Raw genomic sequence first — 18,815 nt, 5'->3', positions numbered from 1 at the left:
GCACCAGTCCCTCCTGCAGCAACGATTTTCTTCTTCCTCTGACAAGGAGTATGAAATATCGGACCAATGCGCAGCGTGTGTGTCCATAATGTATTTATTAAACTGAACACAGAATGCAAAAAAACAAGAGAAATAAATGAAAACCGAAACAGTTCTGTATGGAAAACACAGACACAGAAAACAATTACCCACAAATCATAGTGGGAAAACAGGCTGCCTAAGTATGGTTCTCAATCAGAGACAACGAACGACAGCTGCCTCTGATTGGGAACCATACCAGGCCAAAACCAGAAATACAAAACATAGAATACAAAACATAGAATGCCCACCCCAACTCACACCCTGACCAAACTAAAACAGAGACATAAAAAAGGAACTAAGGTCAGAACGTGACAGAGGTCTTGGCTGGTTTCTTTTGATTTTCCCATGATATTAAGCAAAGAGGCACTGAGTTTGAAGGTAGGCCTTGAGATACATCCACAGGTACACCTTCAATTGACTCAAATTATGTCAATTAGCCTTTGAGAAGCTTCTAGAGCCATTACTTCATTTTCTGGACTTTTCCAAGCTGTTTAAAGGCACAGTCAACTTAGTGTATGTAAACTTCTGACCCACTGGAATTGTGATATAGTGAATTATAAGTGAAACAATCTGTCTGTAAACAATTGTTGGAAAAATTACTTGTGTCATGCACAAAGTCCTAACAGACATGCCGAAACTATAGTTTGTTAACAAGAAATTTGTGGAGTGGTTGAAAAACGAGTTGAAATGACTCCAACCTAAGTATATGTAAACTTACAACTTTAACTGTATGTACTATATAATGGGCATCTTGTACTGTGCAGTATTTTCCTTTTAAGGGTTGAAACAGGACATGACTAACGTACGTACCACTTTTGAAAGGGATTCCTATTGGATTAAAGGCCTCTTTAATCGTTAATATCTAATGAGTAGGGTGGGGATATTGTACACCATATCATGATTTAATTAAGATATGTTTGGCTTGTCTCAGTGTATTTGTCTTGACCCCATTTGAGTAGTAGTTGGGAACCTGTTTCTCAATAGAACACTGCCACCTTGTGGTTAAAGTACAGTCTCTGTCTCGTGCATAATCCTGACCTTGGTACTCATCTGAGGTTTATTGTCTCCATGCATTAATTCACCAATCACCATGAACCTGCAAATAGAGTATTTCCTAGAGTGGTGTAGTCTTCTTTAGTCAACAGCAGGGTTAGTGTAGGCCTGTAACGAACATTGATTGACTAGCTAGGCCTGTTACGACTTACGATCCCCCCAAAATGGGTTAACCCTTAAGGTCTACGGGCTATGAGACCCGTGTTTGAGACTTGCAATGGGCGTTATACTGTCGCCGTTCGCAACGATCGCTACGTTGGTGGCAGGTGTGGGATGGTGCCTTGGGGGGCATCGGAGAGGAGTGCACACGCGAGGTACTTGGTATAGTGAATCGTGAAGTACTTGGTATAGTGCAACGTGGGGACACGCTCTCCCAACCGGAGGGGATACTGTAATGAGCCTTGACTAAGTAGGCATGTTATGACCCACGTCTTGAGCTGGGAGACAAGGGTTCGACACCCGCAAGGGACATTCTTCTCATATAATATCATATGTTTATCTTCATGAATAGGACATATGATTAATACTGTTAATATGCCCGTTATTACATTACATTGTTATAACCGTTTAATAGTCTATACTTGAATGATATCGGGGATATTGAAGGATGATTGCTCCATCTGTCTCTGGCTATTTCTATTCTCACAGTACATAAAGAATCTTGTACCAGGGTACATTACATGACGTTTGTCTTTACGCCGTCAAGTGGAGTGTTGCGCTGCTGGAGACATCATAGCGCAGGCGTAGACTCGGGGGGTATGCTTACTGTACATGGCCATTGATGCCTCTGGATAAACTAAATCAGCTATGTAAATAATAGTGACTGGGGCGGTGGAGCTAACATGCCGAATTCTATCACAGCCTAACATGAGAAAATAATACATGTCATCTGGGTTTACTTTATCCGGTTGACAAAACCACCGCGGTCGTCCTTTTATGCACGTCTCGGAATTTGGCTTTGACAGCTCGCCCGATGGTTTTCTTCATTTGACGCACGAATAAAAATCAGACGACGGGCGGTTTTTCCTAATAACCCATTTGGGAAAAACGGGTCATTATGACCTTAGTATCCCCCTCTAAAAGAAAACCATTGGATTGCCTTTACGCAACAGCGTTCTGCTTGCATTTCTTGCTGTGGATTTTATGCGCCGCGTCCGGAGAAGAGATTCGTCAATTCAGCGTTGAGGTAAGTAAGATACATGGCCTGCTATTGCTTCGCGGTCGCTCATAATAAATGACAATGCACTCTCCTGTGCTCGAGTGGCAGAACATTGCGTGTGGACGAGGGTTGCTGTTATTTATCTGGCTACATTATCACATAAACATGACCAGATGACATAGCAACATTGTATTTTATGCATGTTTCAAGATGATTATCCGTTCAATAATTTTTTACAAGTCAGAAGAACAACATCCCATGCTATTGCTTTGGACAGCGGGTGAGAGGGAGGATGGGCGACCATGAACGAGATGGTCCAGCGCCCATCCTCTCATTCGATCTCACTGCAATATTTGTTATCATAATACAGTGCCTTGCGTGTGCAGACCCCTTGGATTTCTTCACATTTTATACTGGGATTAAAATGCATTCATTTGTCATATTTTGTCAACATTCTACACAAAATACTCAGTAGTGTCAAAGTGGGATATATATATATATATATATTTTTTTTTTTACCATAAATAAAACATTCTGAACCAAAATACAGTCGTTATATATTCATCCCCTTTGTTTAGGTAAGCCTACATTATTTCAAGAGTAAAATGTGGTTTAACAAATAATAATAATAATAATAATCACAGAAGTTAAGTGGACTTACCCTTCCTCTGTCCCCCATACATACAACTCTAAAGTCATTCATTCAAGTATTACATTTCAAGCACAGATTGAAATTTTCAAGCCAGGTGGTGGCTGCATCATGGTACGAGTATATGGTTAATATCTGCAAATACTGATGAGTTTAAGGATAAAAAGTAATGGGATGGAGCTAAACACAGGCAAAATCCTAGAGGAAAACCTGCATCAGTCTGCTTTACACCAGAGACTGGGAAAGGAATTCACCTTTCAGCAGGACAATAACCTACGACACAAGGCCAAATCTACACTGATGTTGCTTACCAAGAAGACAGTGAATGTTCCCGAGTGACCAAGTTACAGTTTGGACTTAAATCTGCTTGAAAATCTATGACAAGACTTGAAAATTGCTGTCTAGCCATGATCCCCAACCCCTTGACAGAGCTTGAATATTTTTTTTAAAAGAATAATGGGCAAATATGGTACAATCCATGTGTGCAAAACTCTTATAGACTTACCAGTGTTTTAGTGGTGCCTGGAGAAGTAGGTATACTCTAATTGTGGAAGTGGGCATACTCTAATTTTGACAAACATTTCCCAAACGGCCCCTGTGGCGAGGGAAAGGTGCCTTGTTTGAAATTTTTTATGACAAACAGTGACATAGGCTATGCTCCTAAAATGATCAATCCCATATTGGTCTTTCACAGTCAGGCCAACCCAAACTGTACAGTACAAGTAGGTTAATAGTAGGCCAAATATCAGGATAAGGTAAGAACCAGATGAAGACCGTGTCGAAGTAACAATGTTAATTACAGCAACAGAAGCAAAGGACAGGACGGCAGGCAGGGTCAAGTCAGGCAGAGGTCAGAAATCCAGATAGGGGCAAAGGTACAGGAAGGCAGACAGGCTCAGGGGCAGGCAGAGTGGTCAGGCAGGCGGGTTCAAGGTCAGGACAGGCAAGGGTCAAAAACCAGGAGGGCGAGAAAAAGAGAGGCTGGGAAAAGACAGGAGCTGACAGGACAAATACTGGTAAGCTTGACAAACAAGAAACTGGCAACAAACAGAGAACACAGGTATAAATACACATGGGATAATTGGGAAGATGGGCAACACCTGGAGGGGGGTGGAGACAATCACAGAGACAGGTGAAACAGATCAGGGCGTGACAGTCTCTCCCCCAGGATGCCTGGGTCCAGGATGCCTTTTAGCGGGGACTCAGCACCTCTCCTCCGGGCCATAACCCTCCCAGTCAACCAGGTACTGGAAACCCCTGCCCCATGTTCAAAACCTCAGGAGGTGTCTCACCGTGTATGCCGGATGGCCATCGGTGACACGGGGAGGAGGGGTGGGCCTGGAAGACAAGGGACTGTGAGACACAGGCTTGATACGGGACACATGAAAGGTGGGGTGTATATGAAGGGTACGGGACAACAGAAGACGAACATCAAAGGGGCTAATGACCTTGGAGATTGGGTAAGGGCCGATAAACCGGGGGGACAGTTCGCGAGACTCCACCCGGAGGGGCAGCTCCCGGGTGGAGAGCCATACCTTCTGCCCGGGATGATACCGGGGAGCTGGGGTCCGATGGCAATCCGCTTGTCGTTGATACCTGGAGGTATCGTAGTTCCTTTCCTTGGCATTGAGGCGATGGGAGAAGAAGGCGCAGGGATGTAGCTTGAGGTCAAGGGCAGAACCCTGGGACAGGACAGCCCCTACTCCGACGTGCGAAGCATGGCCTCCACCACGAACTGACGAAATGGGTCTGGATGAACCAGGATGGGAGCTGTGGTGAAGCAATGTTTGAGGTCCCAGAATGCCTGGTCAGCAGCTGGGGACCACATGAACGGAACCTTGGGCGAGGTGAGTGCTGACAGGGGGGAATCCAGGGTGATGTAACCCCGGATAAAGCGGCGATAGAAATTGGCTAATTCCAGAAAACGTTGCAGCTGCACCCTGGTCGTAGACTGAGGCCAATCCATCACTGCTCTCACCTTCCCGGGATCCATCTGGACACTCCCAGCAGAGACGATGTAACCCAGAAAGGGGGTGGTGGAGCGATGGAACTCGCACTTCTCTGCCTTCACAAACAGCTGATTCTCCAGAAGGTTTTGAAGGACCTGCCGGACATGGCACACGTGTTCTTGAGGAGAGAGGGAGAAGACGAGGATGTCATCAATGTAGACGAAGATGAACTGGTTCAACATGTCGCGGAGAACATCATTCACCAGAGCCTGGAACACAGCAGGAGCATGGTGAGGCCGAAGGGCATGACCAGATACTCGTAGTGGCCACTGGCTGTGTTGAAGGCGGTCTTCCACTCATCCCCCTCTCATATCCACACCAGGTGGTAGGCGTTCCGTAGATCCAGCTTGGAAAACACAATGGCCCCCGGGAGTGGCTCAAAGGCCGAGGAGATGAATGGTAGCAGGTAACGGTTCTTAACCGTAAAGTTGTTGAGTCCCCGGTAGTCAATGCACAGGCGCAAGGTCTTGTCCTTTTTCTCCACGAAGAAGAAGCCTGCGCTAGAGGGAGAGGAAGAGGGATGGATAAATCCAGCAGCTAGGGAGTCCCCATTGTAGGTATCCATAGCCTTGGTCTCCGGTTCCGACAGAGTACAGACGTCCTCGGGGGAAGCGTGGTGCTAGGGAGAATGTCAATCCCGCAGTCATAGGGTCGATGCGGTGGAAGCGACGTCTCCCGGGCCTTGCTGAACACATCCTGGAGGTCCTGGTACTCTGCGCGATTGGTGGAGAGGCCCAAGGTACGTTCAGAGCCCCCAGGAAGACGTACCGAGGCACGTTGTGCTGACTTCAGGCAATAAGTGTGGCAGAACGGGCTCCAGTCCACGAAGGCACCAGTCGACCAGTTAAGGAGGGGATTGTGTGGTTGGAGCCAGGATAATTCCCAATACCACGGGAATCAGAGGGGACTTGATGAGCAGGAAACTGGATAACCTTACTGTGGTTCCCTGACACCCGTAGGTGGTTGGGAGTGGTGTTGTGGGTGACTCGGCCTATAGAGTGCCCGTCCAGCTCTCTAACATCCATGGGAATGGCAGGGTACTGTCCAAAAAACTCTTGTCAGCCCCAGAGTCAATGAAAGCCCAGAGAGACTTGGATTGGTCTCCCCACAGTAGAATGGCATGAAAAGGGGTGTGAGCAGGGGAAGCAGGAATGTTCTCCATATGGCCCACCAGAGTCCTTGCTCCTACCAGTAAGCCTGGCTTCTTTAGAGAACAAGAGGACAAAAAATTAACAAGAGTCCCGCAATACAGACAACTCTTCGCGTTGATCCTGTATTTCCATTGCGCTGGCGATAGCCCAGCTCTGCCTAGTGACATTGGCCCAGGAAGCAGTGAGTCGGCCGTCTTCGGGCAGCCCTCGGGGCATCCTTGGTCCTCTTGGCAACAAGACTGTCGGGAGCTTCCAAGTTGACTCAGAGGCAAGGTGGGGTACTTGGGCGTGCGATCAAAATCTAATCTCTCCCTCCATCGTTCCCGTAGTCGCCCATCGATTCGGATGGTCAAAGCGATAAGGGAATTGAGATCCATAGGTAACTCCCGATCAGCAAGCTCGTCCTTGACCTCCTCCGAGACGCGTGCAGGAACATATCAAACATGCTTCCTGGTTCCAAACACTCTCCGCTGCCAACGTGCTGAAATCCATAGTAAACTACATCCATAGTAAACTACACTGTAGAAGCCTTGCCGAAGCTGGATTAGCCTCCGGGCAGCTTCTCTCCCGGAGAACGGTTAGTCTGAATCCCTCCAGACTAACACATATGGCCGGCTGCTGTTCCCATACAGCAGTAGCCCAGGTGAGAACCCTCCCAGACATCAGCATGATGAGATAGGCTATCTTGGAGCGATCCAAGGGGAAGGAGGAGGACTGAAGCTCGAAAATGAGGGAATACTGAGCTAGAAACGCCCGACAGGTGCTCGACTCTCCACCGAGAAGGTGGAGTCACCGATGAAACGGCACTGTTAGCAGTGGGGTTACTGAGGGGCTGTGGGGTTACCACCGTGCTAAGCTGCCTCCCAGACAACCCGCGGAATTGCTCTGGGCAAACCGTCCAATGCCCGGTCATGGGCGATCAACCAAAGTTTGGACCCCCTCCATAAGGCCACGAAGCAGTTCCTCGTGCCTCCCGATAGTGGCTCCTTGGGAGGAGATGGCGTCGCGCAGCTGGCCCAGGTCTGCTGGGTCAGTCATGGCCAGTTCTTGCTATCAGGATACGGTAAGACCCAGATGAAGACCGTGTCGAAGTAACAATATTTATTAAAGCAACAGAGGCAAAGGTACAGGATGGCAGGCAGGCTCAGGGTCAGGCAGAGTGGTCAGGCGGGCGGGTTCAAGGTCAAGACAGGCAAGGGTAAAAAAAACAGGAGGGCGAGAAAAAGAGAGGCTGGGAAAAGACAGGAGCTGACAGGACAAATACTGGTAAGCTTGACAAACAAAACGAACTGGCAACAGACAAATAGAGAACACAGGTATAACAACACAGGGGATAATGGTGAAGATGGGCGACACCTGGAGGGGGGTGGAGACAATCACAAAGACAGGTGAAACAGATCAGGGCGTGCCAGCCTACTATTGAAATAGATAAATTAGGATGTCAACTGTTTCATAAATTCACAGGTTTCAGATTTTTTTACACTCAAAGTATATTTTTTTTATATAGAACATCCAATTTTGTTGTATTTCGAAGTCCACAAAAATGCTTAAACCACATCAGAAGAGCACTTTTTAGGTCTGGGGAAAATAATATCTAAAGAGTCTCCCTTTAAATTCAACTGTTCAGGCACCAAGCACTGTTGTTTGGTTCTTTCTTTACTCACATGAGATGAGAAAATGGCCACTGGATTGATGCAAATAATCATGATATATTTCTGCCAGGTAGGCATAGGCTACTTTGTAGCTAGTTTACATTTAATTGAGAAGGTTTTTGGGAAAGACTTTCCATTTACCAGAAGACGGTTAGGCCTATCATTAGCATCGCTATATTTTTCATTTGACTTCATGTCTTACCTTGCTTCAAAGTCGCCTATATACAAAATTCCACCATAGAAAGGTGGAAGCAATTATTTTGTGAATACTCAAATCAACTTTTCATTGTCTAGCAGCAAAAGCCATTTCCCAGTCATATTAGCAACCCAGGATCCTTATAGCATCTTTAGATGTCCTGTTTTTCTAACTTTCTAATGGATATTTCAACCTCTGTCCATGAAACCTCTAGCATGTGTGTTGCGCATTTTAGAAAGTTTTTCCCCCCGCAAATAGTATTTTGGAATGTTTGCGCACAGGCCTACTGCCGTGTGCAGATTGCTGCACTTAAAATGTGAAGAAATAATAGTTTAACATTTTTAAGCTAAACATTCTGATCTGTTCCATCAGCCTTATTAATTGATATGTCTTATATCTCCACTATACTACTTTGATACGCATTGTGGGGATTAATAAGTGAGTGTAGGCAATGCCCACAACAAAAGTGGGTATATGGCTTATACCTGCTTCTACCCTCTGTTACACCACTGGACTTACCCAAGAAGACTCTAAGCTGTAATTGATGCCAAAAGGTGTTTCTAACACATATTGACTCAAATCTTTTGCAACGACTATATTTTAGTTATTACATTTTTGTAATGTTATTTTGTGTAGATTGTTGTGAACAAAATGACAACTAAATCAATTTGAATCCCACTATGTAACACAATAAAATGTGAAGAAATCCAAGGGGTTTGAATACTTTTGCAAGGGACTACTATGCTATAAACTATTATTCTTTGTCGAGGGAAATTTGGTGGGTTTATGGCTGTGCAGATTAAGATGTGATCCAAGTTGCATAATGGGACAGGGTTGAATATCTTGTACCATATTAATTGCTGCTGTCATATTCTCTGCATAGGCCTAGCCTACCATAGACTATTCTCTCTCATCCCATCCCAAGTCAAATGGCACAATCAAATCCCTTATTCAGTCCTGGGAACCAGAACCTGGGCCTTAGCTATACACAGACTTAGCAACAAACAACTAACCAACCAACCAACCATTGGCTACATATGATTAAGGGATGGTGGAAAGATGGACAAACAACAACAAGGCGTTTGGCTCAATGAGGAGCGGAGAGGGAGAGATAGAGATACAGGGATTGAGGGAGGGAGGGAGAGATATATGGAGGATTAGCGGGAGCATCTCATAGGATGGGTAATGATGGTGACAGCGAGGCAACAGCAGCTGGTTGGCGTGTGGACAGCTGTGGTGGAGCGTGGCCGCCTGCCTCGCTGCCTCGTGGCTCTCGAATCCCATCAACGGGGATAGGATCTAACAATGACCCCTGGTCTACACTCAATCTCTACTGAATGAAGGAGTGTCAGTGTCACTCTGTGTGGGCGGCTGCTTTGAGCTGTGTTGGTTATAGGCAAAAACACTGAGTGAATGTTACTGGAAAGGATGTGGGTAACTGTGGGTAACTGGGCATAGCCATATGGGTTACAATGTTCATCCTGAAATATGAACCTGCAGCCCTTTCTGTGTCAGTGTCACTGTGTATGGGTGGTGGTTATAGAAAACAAGTGTTCCTGTAACTCTGGATACTGTTGGATGTGGCTAACAATGTTCAGGTTGGAACAGAGGTACTTCTATCCAAAGAGTTCTCCATCAATTATGAACCTGAACTGTATGATGCAGAGATTCTCTGTATGATAGGCTACTGGACAGCTTCTACCCACAAGCCATAAGACTGTTGAACAGTTAGTCATATAGACAGCCGGACTATTTGCATTGACCCCAGTTAAAAAAACTTCTCTCTTGCACTGGGTCTATGTACACTCACTAGACTCTACCCCCACACACATACCACACTGACACCAGCACACACACAAACTACATACGCTCACACACACAAAACACACACACACACACACACACACACACACACACACACACACACACACACACACACACACACACACACACACACACACACACACACACACACACACACACACATAGTTTCACAGATGCTGCTACATGTACATACTACCTCAATTACCTCCACTGTTTTGCACCCCTGCACATTGACTCGCTACCGCTCTTCTGTTATTAAATATTTTATTGTGTTACCATTTCCTTTTTATTATGTTTTTTAAAAACCTTTTAACTCTGCATTGTTGGGAAAGGACTCGTTGTAAAAGGACCTGTTGTATTCAGCGCATGTGACAAATAAAAATGTATTTGATGCAGAGATCAGTTTGACTCATACTAGAGACTTTATGAACAAGGACAGACCTTTCTCCCTATCATTTCTCTCGGTTACGATTACCAAAATGTAGCTTTGTTATAACTCATGTAATAGCGATGTAATGTCATCATTTGTCAGCTTTCTTTCAGATATGAATAAGGACAGTAATGCATGAATCTCTCCCTCTCTCCTCCCTCCCTTTCTCCTGTAGGGATGGCTACAGAAGTATGGCTACCTTCCCCACACAGACCCCAGAATGGCTATCCTGCGTTCAGCCCAGACCATGCAACAAGCCATCGCAGCCATGCAGCGCATCTACGGCCTCAATGTTACAGGGACACTGGATGAGAGGACCACAGAGTGAGTAGACACACATACACACGGACACACACACACACACCAAATCAAATTTTACTGGTCACATACACATGGTTAGCAGATGTTAATATGAGTGTAGTGAAATACTTGTGCTTATAGTTCCCGACAGTGCAGTAATATCTAACAAGTAATCTAACAATTCCCCAACAACTACCTAATACACACAAATCTAAAGGGGTGAATGAGAATATGTACATATAAGTATATGGATGATAGGCAAGGTGCAGTAGATGGTATAAAACCCAGTATATACATGTGATATGAGTAATGTAAGATTGTAAGACATGGAAACATTATAAAAGTGCCATTATTTAAAGTGGCATTGTTTAAAATGACTAATGATCCATTTAATAAAGTGCCCAGGGATTGGGTCTCAATGTAGGTAGCAGCCTCTCTGAGTTAGTGATTGCTGTTTAACAGTCTGATGGCCTCGAGATAGAAGCTGTTTTTTTTTCTGGTCCCAGCTTTGATGCACCTGTACTGATCTCACCTTCTGGATGATAGCGGTGTGAACAGGCACAGGCAATGGCTTGGGTGGTTATTGTCCTTAATGATATTTTTGGTCTTCCTGGGACAGCGGTGCTGTAGGTGTCATGGAGGGCAGGTAGTTTGCTCCCAGGGATGCGTTGTGCAGACAGCACCACCCTTTGGAGAGCCTTGCGGTTGAGGGTGCTGCAGTTGCCGTACCAGGCAGTGATACTCGACGGAATGCTCTCGATTGTGCATCTGTAAATGTTTGTCAGGGTTTTGGGTTACAAGCCAAATTTCTTCAGCCTCCTGAGGTTGAAGAGGCGCTGTTGCGCCTTCTTCACCACACTGTCTGTGTGAGTGGACCCTTTCAGTTTGTCTGTGATGAGTACACCCAGGAACGTAAAACTTTCCACCTTCTCCACTGATGTCCCTTCGATGTGGATCGGGGGGTGCTCTCTCTGCTGTTTCCTGAAGTCCACGATCATCTCCTTTGTTTTGTTGACGTTAAGTGAGAGGTTGGTTTCCTGACATTACACTCCAAGTGCCCTCACCTCCTCCCTATAGGCTGTCTCGTCGTTGTTGGTGATCAGGCCCACTACTGTTGTGTCGTCTGAAAATTTGATGATTGAGTTGGAGGCGTGCATGGCCACGCAGTCGTGGGTGAACAGGGAGTACAGGAGAGGACTGAGCACACACTCTTGTGGGGCCCCAGTGTTGAGGGTCAGTGAAGTGGAGATGTTGTTTCCTACCGTCACCACCTGGGGGCGGCCCATCAGAAAGTCCATGACCCAGTTGCACAGGGCGGGGTTGAGACCCAGGGGCTCCAGCTTGATGAGCTTAGAGGGTACTATGGGTTTGAATGCTGAGCTGTAGACAATGAGCAGCATTCTTACTTGTTGTCCAGATGGGATAGGGCAGTTTGCAGTTTGATGGTGAGTGCATCATCTTTGGACCTGTTGGGGCGGTATGCAAACTGAAGTGGGTCTAAGGTGGCGGTGATATGATCCTTGACTAGCCTCTCAAAGCACTCCATGATGGCAGAAGTAAGTGCTACCGGTAGGTAGTCATTTAGTTCAGTTATCTTTGCCTTCTTGGGTACAGGAACAATGGTAACCATCTTGAAGCATGTGGGGACAACAGACTGGGATAGATTTGATAGGGAGTGATTGAATATGTCCGTAAAACACACCAGCCAGCTGGTTTGCGCATGCTCTGAGGACGCGGCTAGGGATGCCATCCGGGCCACCAGCCTTGGGAGGGTTAACAAGTTTAAATGTTTTACTCACGTCAGCCATTGAGAAGGAGAGGGGGGACACAGTCTTTGTTAGTGAGTCGCGACGGTGGAACTGTATTAGCCTCAAAGCGGGAAAAGGTGTTTTAGATTGTCTGGAAGCCTGATGTCGACGTCCGTGACGTGGCTGTTTTTGTTTTTGTAAGTCTGTGATTTCCATGGTCATGCCACATACGTCTCGAAATTGAAACATTGAATTGCGACTCCAACTTGTCCCTGTTCTGGCGTTTCGCTTGTTTGATTGACTTGTGGAGGAAATAACTACACTGTTTAAATTCAGCCATATTTCCAGACCTCTCTCCATGGTTAAATGCGGTGAATCGCGCTTTCAGTTTTGCGCAAATGCTGCCATACATACACGGTTTCTGGTTAAGGAAGGTTTTAATAGTCACAGTGGGTACAACATCTCCTATCTACTTCTTAATAAACACACTAATCGAGTCAGCATATAGGTCAATGTTGTTCTCTGAGGCTGACCAGAACATATTCCAGTCTGCGTGATCAAAACAATCTTAAAGTGTGGCTTTCGATTGCTCAGACCAGCGTTGAATGGTTCTCGTCACTGGTACATCCCCTTTGAGGTTCTGCCAATAAGACGGATCGAGCAAGATGGCATTGTGGTCGGATTTGCCAAAGGGAGGGCTTTGTATGCATTGCGAAAGTTAGAGTAGCAGTGATAAAGAGTATTATCCCTGCAAGTCGTGCAATCAATATGCTGATAGCATTTAGGTAGCCTTGTCATAAAATTTGCTTTGTTAAAATCCCAATCTAAAATAAATGCAGCCCCCGGATATATGGTTTCCAGTTTACATAAGAGTCCAATGAAGTTCCTTAAGGGCCGTCTTGGTGTTCATTCGAGGGGGAATGTACACAGCTGTGACTAACTGACGAGAATTCTCTTGGTAGGTAAAATGGCCAGCATTTGATTGTAAGGAATTCGGTCGAGTGAGCAGAAGGACTTGAGTTCCTGTATGTTGTTATGATTACACCATGAGTCATTAAACATAAAGCATACACACCCGCCCTTCCTCTTCATAGAGAGGTGTTTATCTCTGTCGGCGCGATGCATGGAGAAGCCCGGTGGCTGTACCGACTCTGATAACGTATCCCGAGAGAGCCATGTTTCCGTGAAACAGAGAATGTTACAATCTCAGATGTCTGTCTGGAAGGCAACCCTTGCTCGAATTTCGTCTACCTTGTTGTCAAGAGACTGGACATTGGTGATTAGTATACTCGGGAGCGGTGAGCGATGTGCCCATCTACGGATCCTGACCAGAAGGCCGCTCCGTCTGACCCTTCTGCGGCGCCATTGTTTTGGGCCGCCTACTGGGATCAGATCCATTGTCCTGGGTGTTGGTCCGAACAGAGGATCCACTTTGGGAAAGTCGTATTCCTGGTCGTAATGTTGGTAAGTTGACGTTGCTCTTATATCCAATAGTTCTTCCCAGCTGTATGTAATAAGACTTAAGATTTCCTGGGGTACAATGTAAGAAATAATTAATAATTTAAAAAAAATACTGCATAATTTCCTAAGAACGCGAAGAGAGGCATCTCTGTCATTCACATTCACATATTAACACATCTACAGTAAACTCACATTGAGGACCATTGAGTCATCTAAATCACAATAAACCATTTTTCATTACTTAAAAACTGAATGGGACTGAGTATATCAGTGAAAATAGCAGTGGTGTAAATTACTTCAGTAAAAATACTATACTTTACTATTTATCTTTTTGACAACTTTTACTTCAGCTCAGTCCCCTCCTGTACTCCCTGTTCACCCACGACTGCATGGCCAGGTACGACTCCAACACCAGAATTAAGTTTGCTGACGACACAACAGTGGTATGCCTGATCACCGACAACGACGAGACAGCCTATAGGGAGGAGGTCAGAGACCTGGCCGGGTGGTGCCAGAATAACAAACCTATCCCTCAACGTAACCAAGACTAAGGAGATGATTGTGGACTACAGGAAAAGGAGCACCGAGCACGTCCCCATTCTCATCGACGGGACTGTAGTGGAGCAGGTTGAGAGCTTCAAGTTCCTTGGTGTCCACATCAACAACAAACTAGAATGGTCCAAACACACCAAGACAGTCGTGAAGCGGGCACGACAAAACCTATTCCCCCTCAGGAAACTAAAAAGATTTGGCATGGGTCCTGATATCCTCAAAAGGTTTCTACAGCTGCAACATCGAGAGCATCCTGACCGGTTGCATCACTGCCTGGTACGGCAATTGCTCGGCCTCCGACCACAAGGCACTTCAGAGGGTAGTGCGTACGGCCCAGTAAATCACTGGGGCAATGGTTTCTGCCATCCAGGACCTCCACACCAGGCGGTGTCAGAGGAAGACCCTGAAAATTGTCAAAGACCCCAGCCACCCCAGTCATAGACTGTTCTCTCTACTACCGCATCGCAAGCGGTACTGGAGTGCCAAGTCTAGGACAAAACGGCTTCTCAACAGTTTTTACCCCCAAGCCATAAAACTCCTGAATAGGTAACCAAATGGTTACCCAGACTATTTGCATTGTGTGCTTCCCCCCCAACCCCTCTTACTGTTGTTTTATTTCTTCACTTACCCACACACACACACACCTTTTTTCCCGCACCATTGGTTAGAGCCTGTAAGTAAGCATTTTACTGTCACCTGTTGTATTTGGTACACGTGAAAAATACACTTTGATTTGATCATAAAGAAAATATTGTACTTTTTACTCCACACATTTTCCCTGACACTCAAAAGTACTCATTACATTTTGAATGCAATTCACACACTTTCATCAAGAGAACATCCCTGGTCATATCTACTGCCTCTGATCTGGCGGACTCACTAAACACAAATGCTTTGTGTGTAAATTATGTCTGAATGTTGGAGTGTGCCCCTAGCTATCCGTAAATAAAATAAAAACATGAAAATTGTGCCATCCGGTTTGCTTAATATAAGGAATTTTAAATGACTTATACTTTTACAGTGTCAAACTTTCTTGTTAAATAAAGGTTAAATAAAAAAGTAAACTTGTTTTACTATATTTACTAATTACATTTACCTTTGTTACTTAAGTATATTTAAAACCCAAATATTTTTCTTAAGAAGTATTTTATTGGGTGACTTCCACTTTTACTTGAGTCATTTTATATTAAGGTATCTTTACTTTTACTCAAGTATAACAATTGGATACTTTTTACACCACTGGAAAATAGGAAACAAAAAAAGTAATTATTACCAATGATAAAGTAGCCTGTCGGAACTAGAAGCACAAGCATTTCACTCCACCTATATTAACATCTGCTAACCATGTGTATGTGACAAATAACATTTGTTTTGATTTGACCTCTAACCAGCAGCCACGTGCCAAGTGAGATTTGAACTCTTTTCATTCTTCCCCTTCTTGCTTAATTGATGAAGTGATATCACACTAAGGTGAGGCTCTACATTTGACATATTATGTGTGAGCACAGTATTCCATGTGTTGCATGGGTTTGAATGGAAATAGATCAGTCATTGAAGCTCTAGTCTGGCCAACACTCAGTCTCACCACTTTTTTCTCAGAATGGAAAGAACCATTTAATTCAGCTAGCTGTCACATTTTTATGGTAATACATTCACTTTTGTGGCGTACTATAATATGAAAAGTGTTTATTTTCAAAACGTGATAAATGAAAAAAATGTACATTTGCATTTTTTCACCTGAATTGAATGTTTCATACCAGAGCCATGTGTTTAGAGAGATGGGACATTGAGGTTTCTTCAGTAGGATACATTGACATAACACTACAACATTATATGGCAGCTATGTTAGCTCCCTTGAACAGAATTAGCATTATGATGCATTTACATGATACTTCAAAATTATATGGCAGCCATGTTAGAAACCATTAACATTACATTGGGAATATTTTTAAAAAAGGCTATGTAACTGATCATCTACAATTAGAACAATATTTTAAAAATGCTTCTATCTTTATCCACTTTCCTGGGTTTTGTCGCTGGCACAAAAGTCAGTATTTTAGCAAATCATGTCCATTATACTGTATTTGTCTGTTGAGTTACCCTCTTAAGAATTGGACCCTTAAAAAAAATTGGGGCTAAAATGACATACCCAAATCTAACTGCCTCTAGCTCAGGACCTATGCATATTCTGGATACCAATTGAAAGGAAATACTTTGAAGTTTGTGGAAATGTGAAATTAATGTAAGAGAATATAACACATTAGATCTGGTAAAAAAAATATAATACAAAGAAAAAAACATGTCCCCCCATCATCTTTGAAATGCAATGAGAAAGGCCATAATGTACTATTCCATGTTAGGGGCAATTTAGATCTTGGCCACTAGATGGCAGAATTGTACGTGCAACGTTTTATACTGGTTCAATGAACCATTGCATTTCTGTTCAAAATGTTGTCTCAAGACTTCCCAAATGTGCCTAATTGGTTTATTAATACATTTTCAAGTTCATAACTGTGCACTCTCCTCAAACAATAGCATGGTATTCTTTCACTGTAATAGCTACTGTAAATTGGACAGTGCAGTTAGATTAATAAGAATTTAAGCTTTCTGCCTATATCAAATATGTCTATGTCCTGGGAAATGTTCTTGTTACTTACAATCTCATGCTAATCACATTAGCCTACGTTAGCTCAACCGTCCCATGGGGGACACACCGACCCCATAGGTTTAAGTTTCCCTAAATATTTTTGCCACACTTAGGAATATAATCAGAAACATATCTTATTCATTTAGGCTAACCCGTGGCTTAGTCAGCCAGATGCGTAGACCACTGTCACTCTCAGCTGTTCCCGTGCTACCTAGCGTTACGTAAGCTTTGAGCTCTTGAGTGATCCTGGACTTTTTTGTTATGGATCCCTTTGACAGTTTGAAGCCTGTGATATCTATTCCTCTTGGCCCATAGAACCTTTCTAAACAAAAGGAGAGAGCCAAGATCTACTAATGGGGAACAATAGGCTACTGTCTGCAAACATACAGAGGCTGCAAACAGCGTGCTGTGTCACTCCGACAATAAGAATCAATTCATCTTTCACCGGCAAATGAATTGCAAGAGACTTTCAATGTCTTTATTATTCCTTAAATCCTTCCCTAAAGTGTATATAATCAAACTGAAAAAGCTTCCCTTTATTTATCCTAAACGAAAAACCTGTAAAACCCCCATAAAATTGTTGCGTAAGTTGCTTAAATGTCCAAAAAGAAAACACACATTGTATAGACTGTTCACCCTCTGGATACAATAAACTGGCTATGTGATATTTGCACAGTATAGTTGAAACAAATGTACTATTTTAATATTTATTTATGTATCGATACTGTCTAAAACACAATCAGGATCATTTTTATATTGGAGGTCTGTTGTTTGGGGTGGGTTTATAGCGTTTACCACAAAACATGATTATTTGTCTCTCTAAAATAAAATATTTCAAATAAAATCATGTGTCTTTTCACTAGCCCAGGTTATGGTAAGATGAAACATGATCTCTTTCTCAAAATATGTCTGAAAATGCATATATCGCGTTTTGGAATGAAACTCTTCATATGTTTTTGTTTGGCACTAAAAATGTAATATAGTATATATACCAGTTCCCCAAATAGCGGCCCACAGGGGATTTTATTTGCCCCCAATGTTTTGATAGGTACATTTTTTTATTATTATTATTATTATTATTATTATTATTATTATTTATTGTTGGACAATAAAACCCCCAGAAAAACAGCTCCAAGGCATTTACATTTTGTAAATCTGCTCCAAAGTATTCCCACGCATGGAGAGATTACTTCGACTAACCGGTGCCCCCCGCACATTGACTCTGTACCAGTAACCCCTTGCATTTAGTCTCCCTATTGTTATTTTACTGCTGCTCTTTAATTACTTGTTACTTTTATTCATATATGTGTGTGTGTGTGTGTGTGTGTGTGTGTGTGTGTGTGTGTGTGTGTGTGTGTGTGTGTGTGTGTGTGTGTGTGTGTGTGTGTGTGTGTGTGTGTGTGTGTGTGTGTGTGTTTTTTTTACCAACTACATTGTTGGTTAGGGGCTCATAAGTAAGCATTTCACTGTAAGGTCTACTACACCTGTTGTATTTGGCACATGTGACTAATAAAATTAGGTTTATATGTGATCTTTGACAAATATTATATCTGTTTTGGCTTCTTGCGGTCAGTTTGCATTTTGCAGTCTACTGTATGTTCCGGCCCCCTGACCATCGTCTCCAGACAAAAAAAAAGAGAGAAAAAAAGAAAAAAGAAATCAGCCCACGGCTGAATCTTGTTGATGATTCTGAAATATACATTTGAAAAAGGTACATACTGTACAGTATGTAGTTATTAGGGGTAGTATGAAGCAGCTCTATTTTACAGTGGGAACCACTTGTCCCATTGTCCACTGAACCGCAGTATGTAAGGAAATATGTAGGGTATTCTAGTTCAGAGTAGTGCTTGTTGTGGCATCAAATATAACCAGTTAAACATCCTGTAGGTATATCTGTCACCAG

At 43.7% G+C, this 18,815-nt stretch overlaps 1 protein-coding gene across 4 annotated transcripts in view; it reads left to right on the top strand.

Annotated features, from left to right (window-relative positions):
• The first annotated feature begins 1,888 nt into the window (after positions 1-1,888).
• The window catches only part of mmp16b (matrix metallopeptidase 16b (membrane-inserted)), a 47,003-nt gene continuing 30,076 nt past the window's right edge, over positions 1,889-18,815 (top strand). For 2 of the 4 annotated variants that reach the window (XM_052476717.1, XM_052476715.1), the window contains exons 1-3: positions 1,889-2,320; positions 10,380-10,528; positions 15,721-15,735. In XM_052476717.1, coding sequence (XP_052332677.1) covers positions 2,192-2,320; positions 10,380-10,528; positions 15,721-15,735 — 293 coding nt within the window. In that variant the 5' untranslated portion in view covers positions 1,889-2,191. The remainder of the gene's footprint in view (positions 2,321-10,379; positions 10,529-15,720; positions 15,736-18,815) is intronic. The other 2 variants (XM_052476718.1, XM_052476716.1) reach the window with 1 other exon arrangement.

This window comes from Oncorhynchus keta, chromosome 23 (assembly GCF_023373465.1).
Source record: "Oncorhynchus keta strain PuntledgeMale-10-30-2019 chromosome 23, Oket_V2, whole genome shotgun sequence".
Taxonomy (NCBI): Eukaryota; Metazoa; Chordata; class Actinopteri; order Salmoniformes; family Salmonidae; genus Oncorhynchus; species Oncorhynchus keta.
The sequence above is the reverse complement of the archived record's forward strand: the minus strand, read 5'-3'. Positions and strand labels throughout refer to the sequence as shown.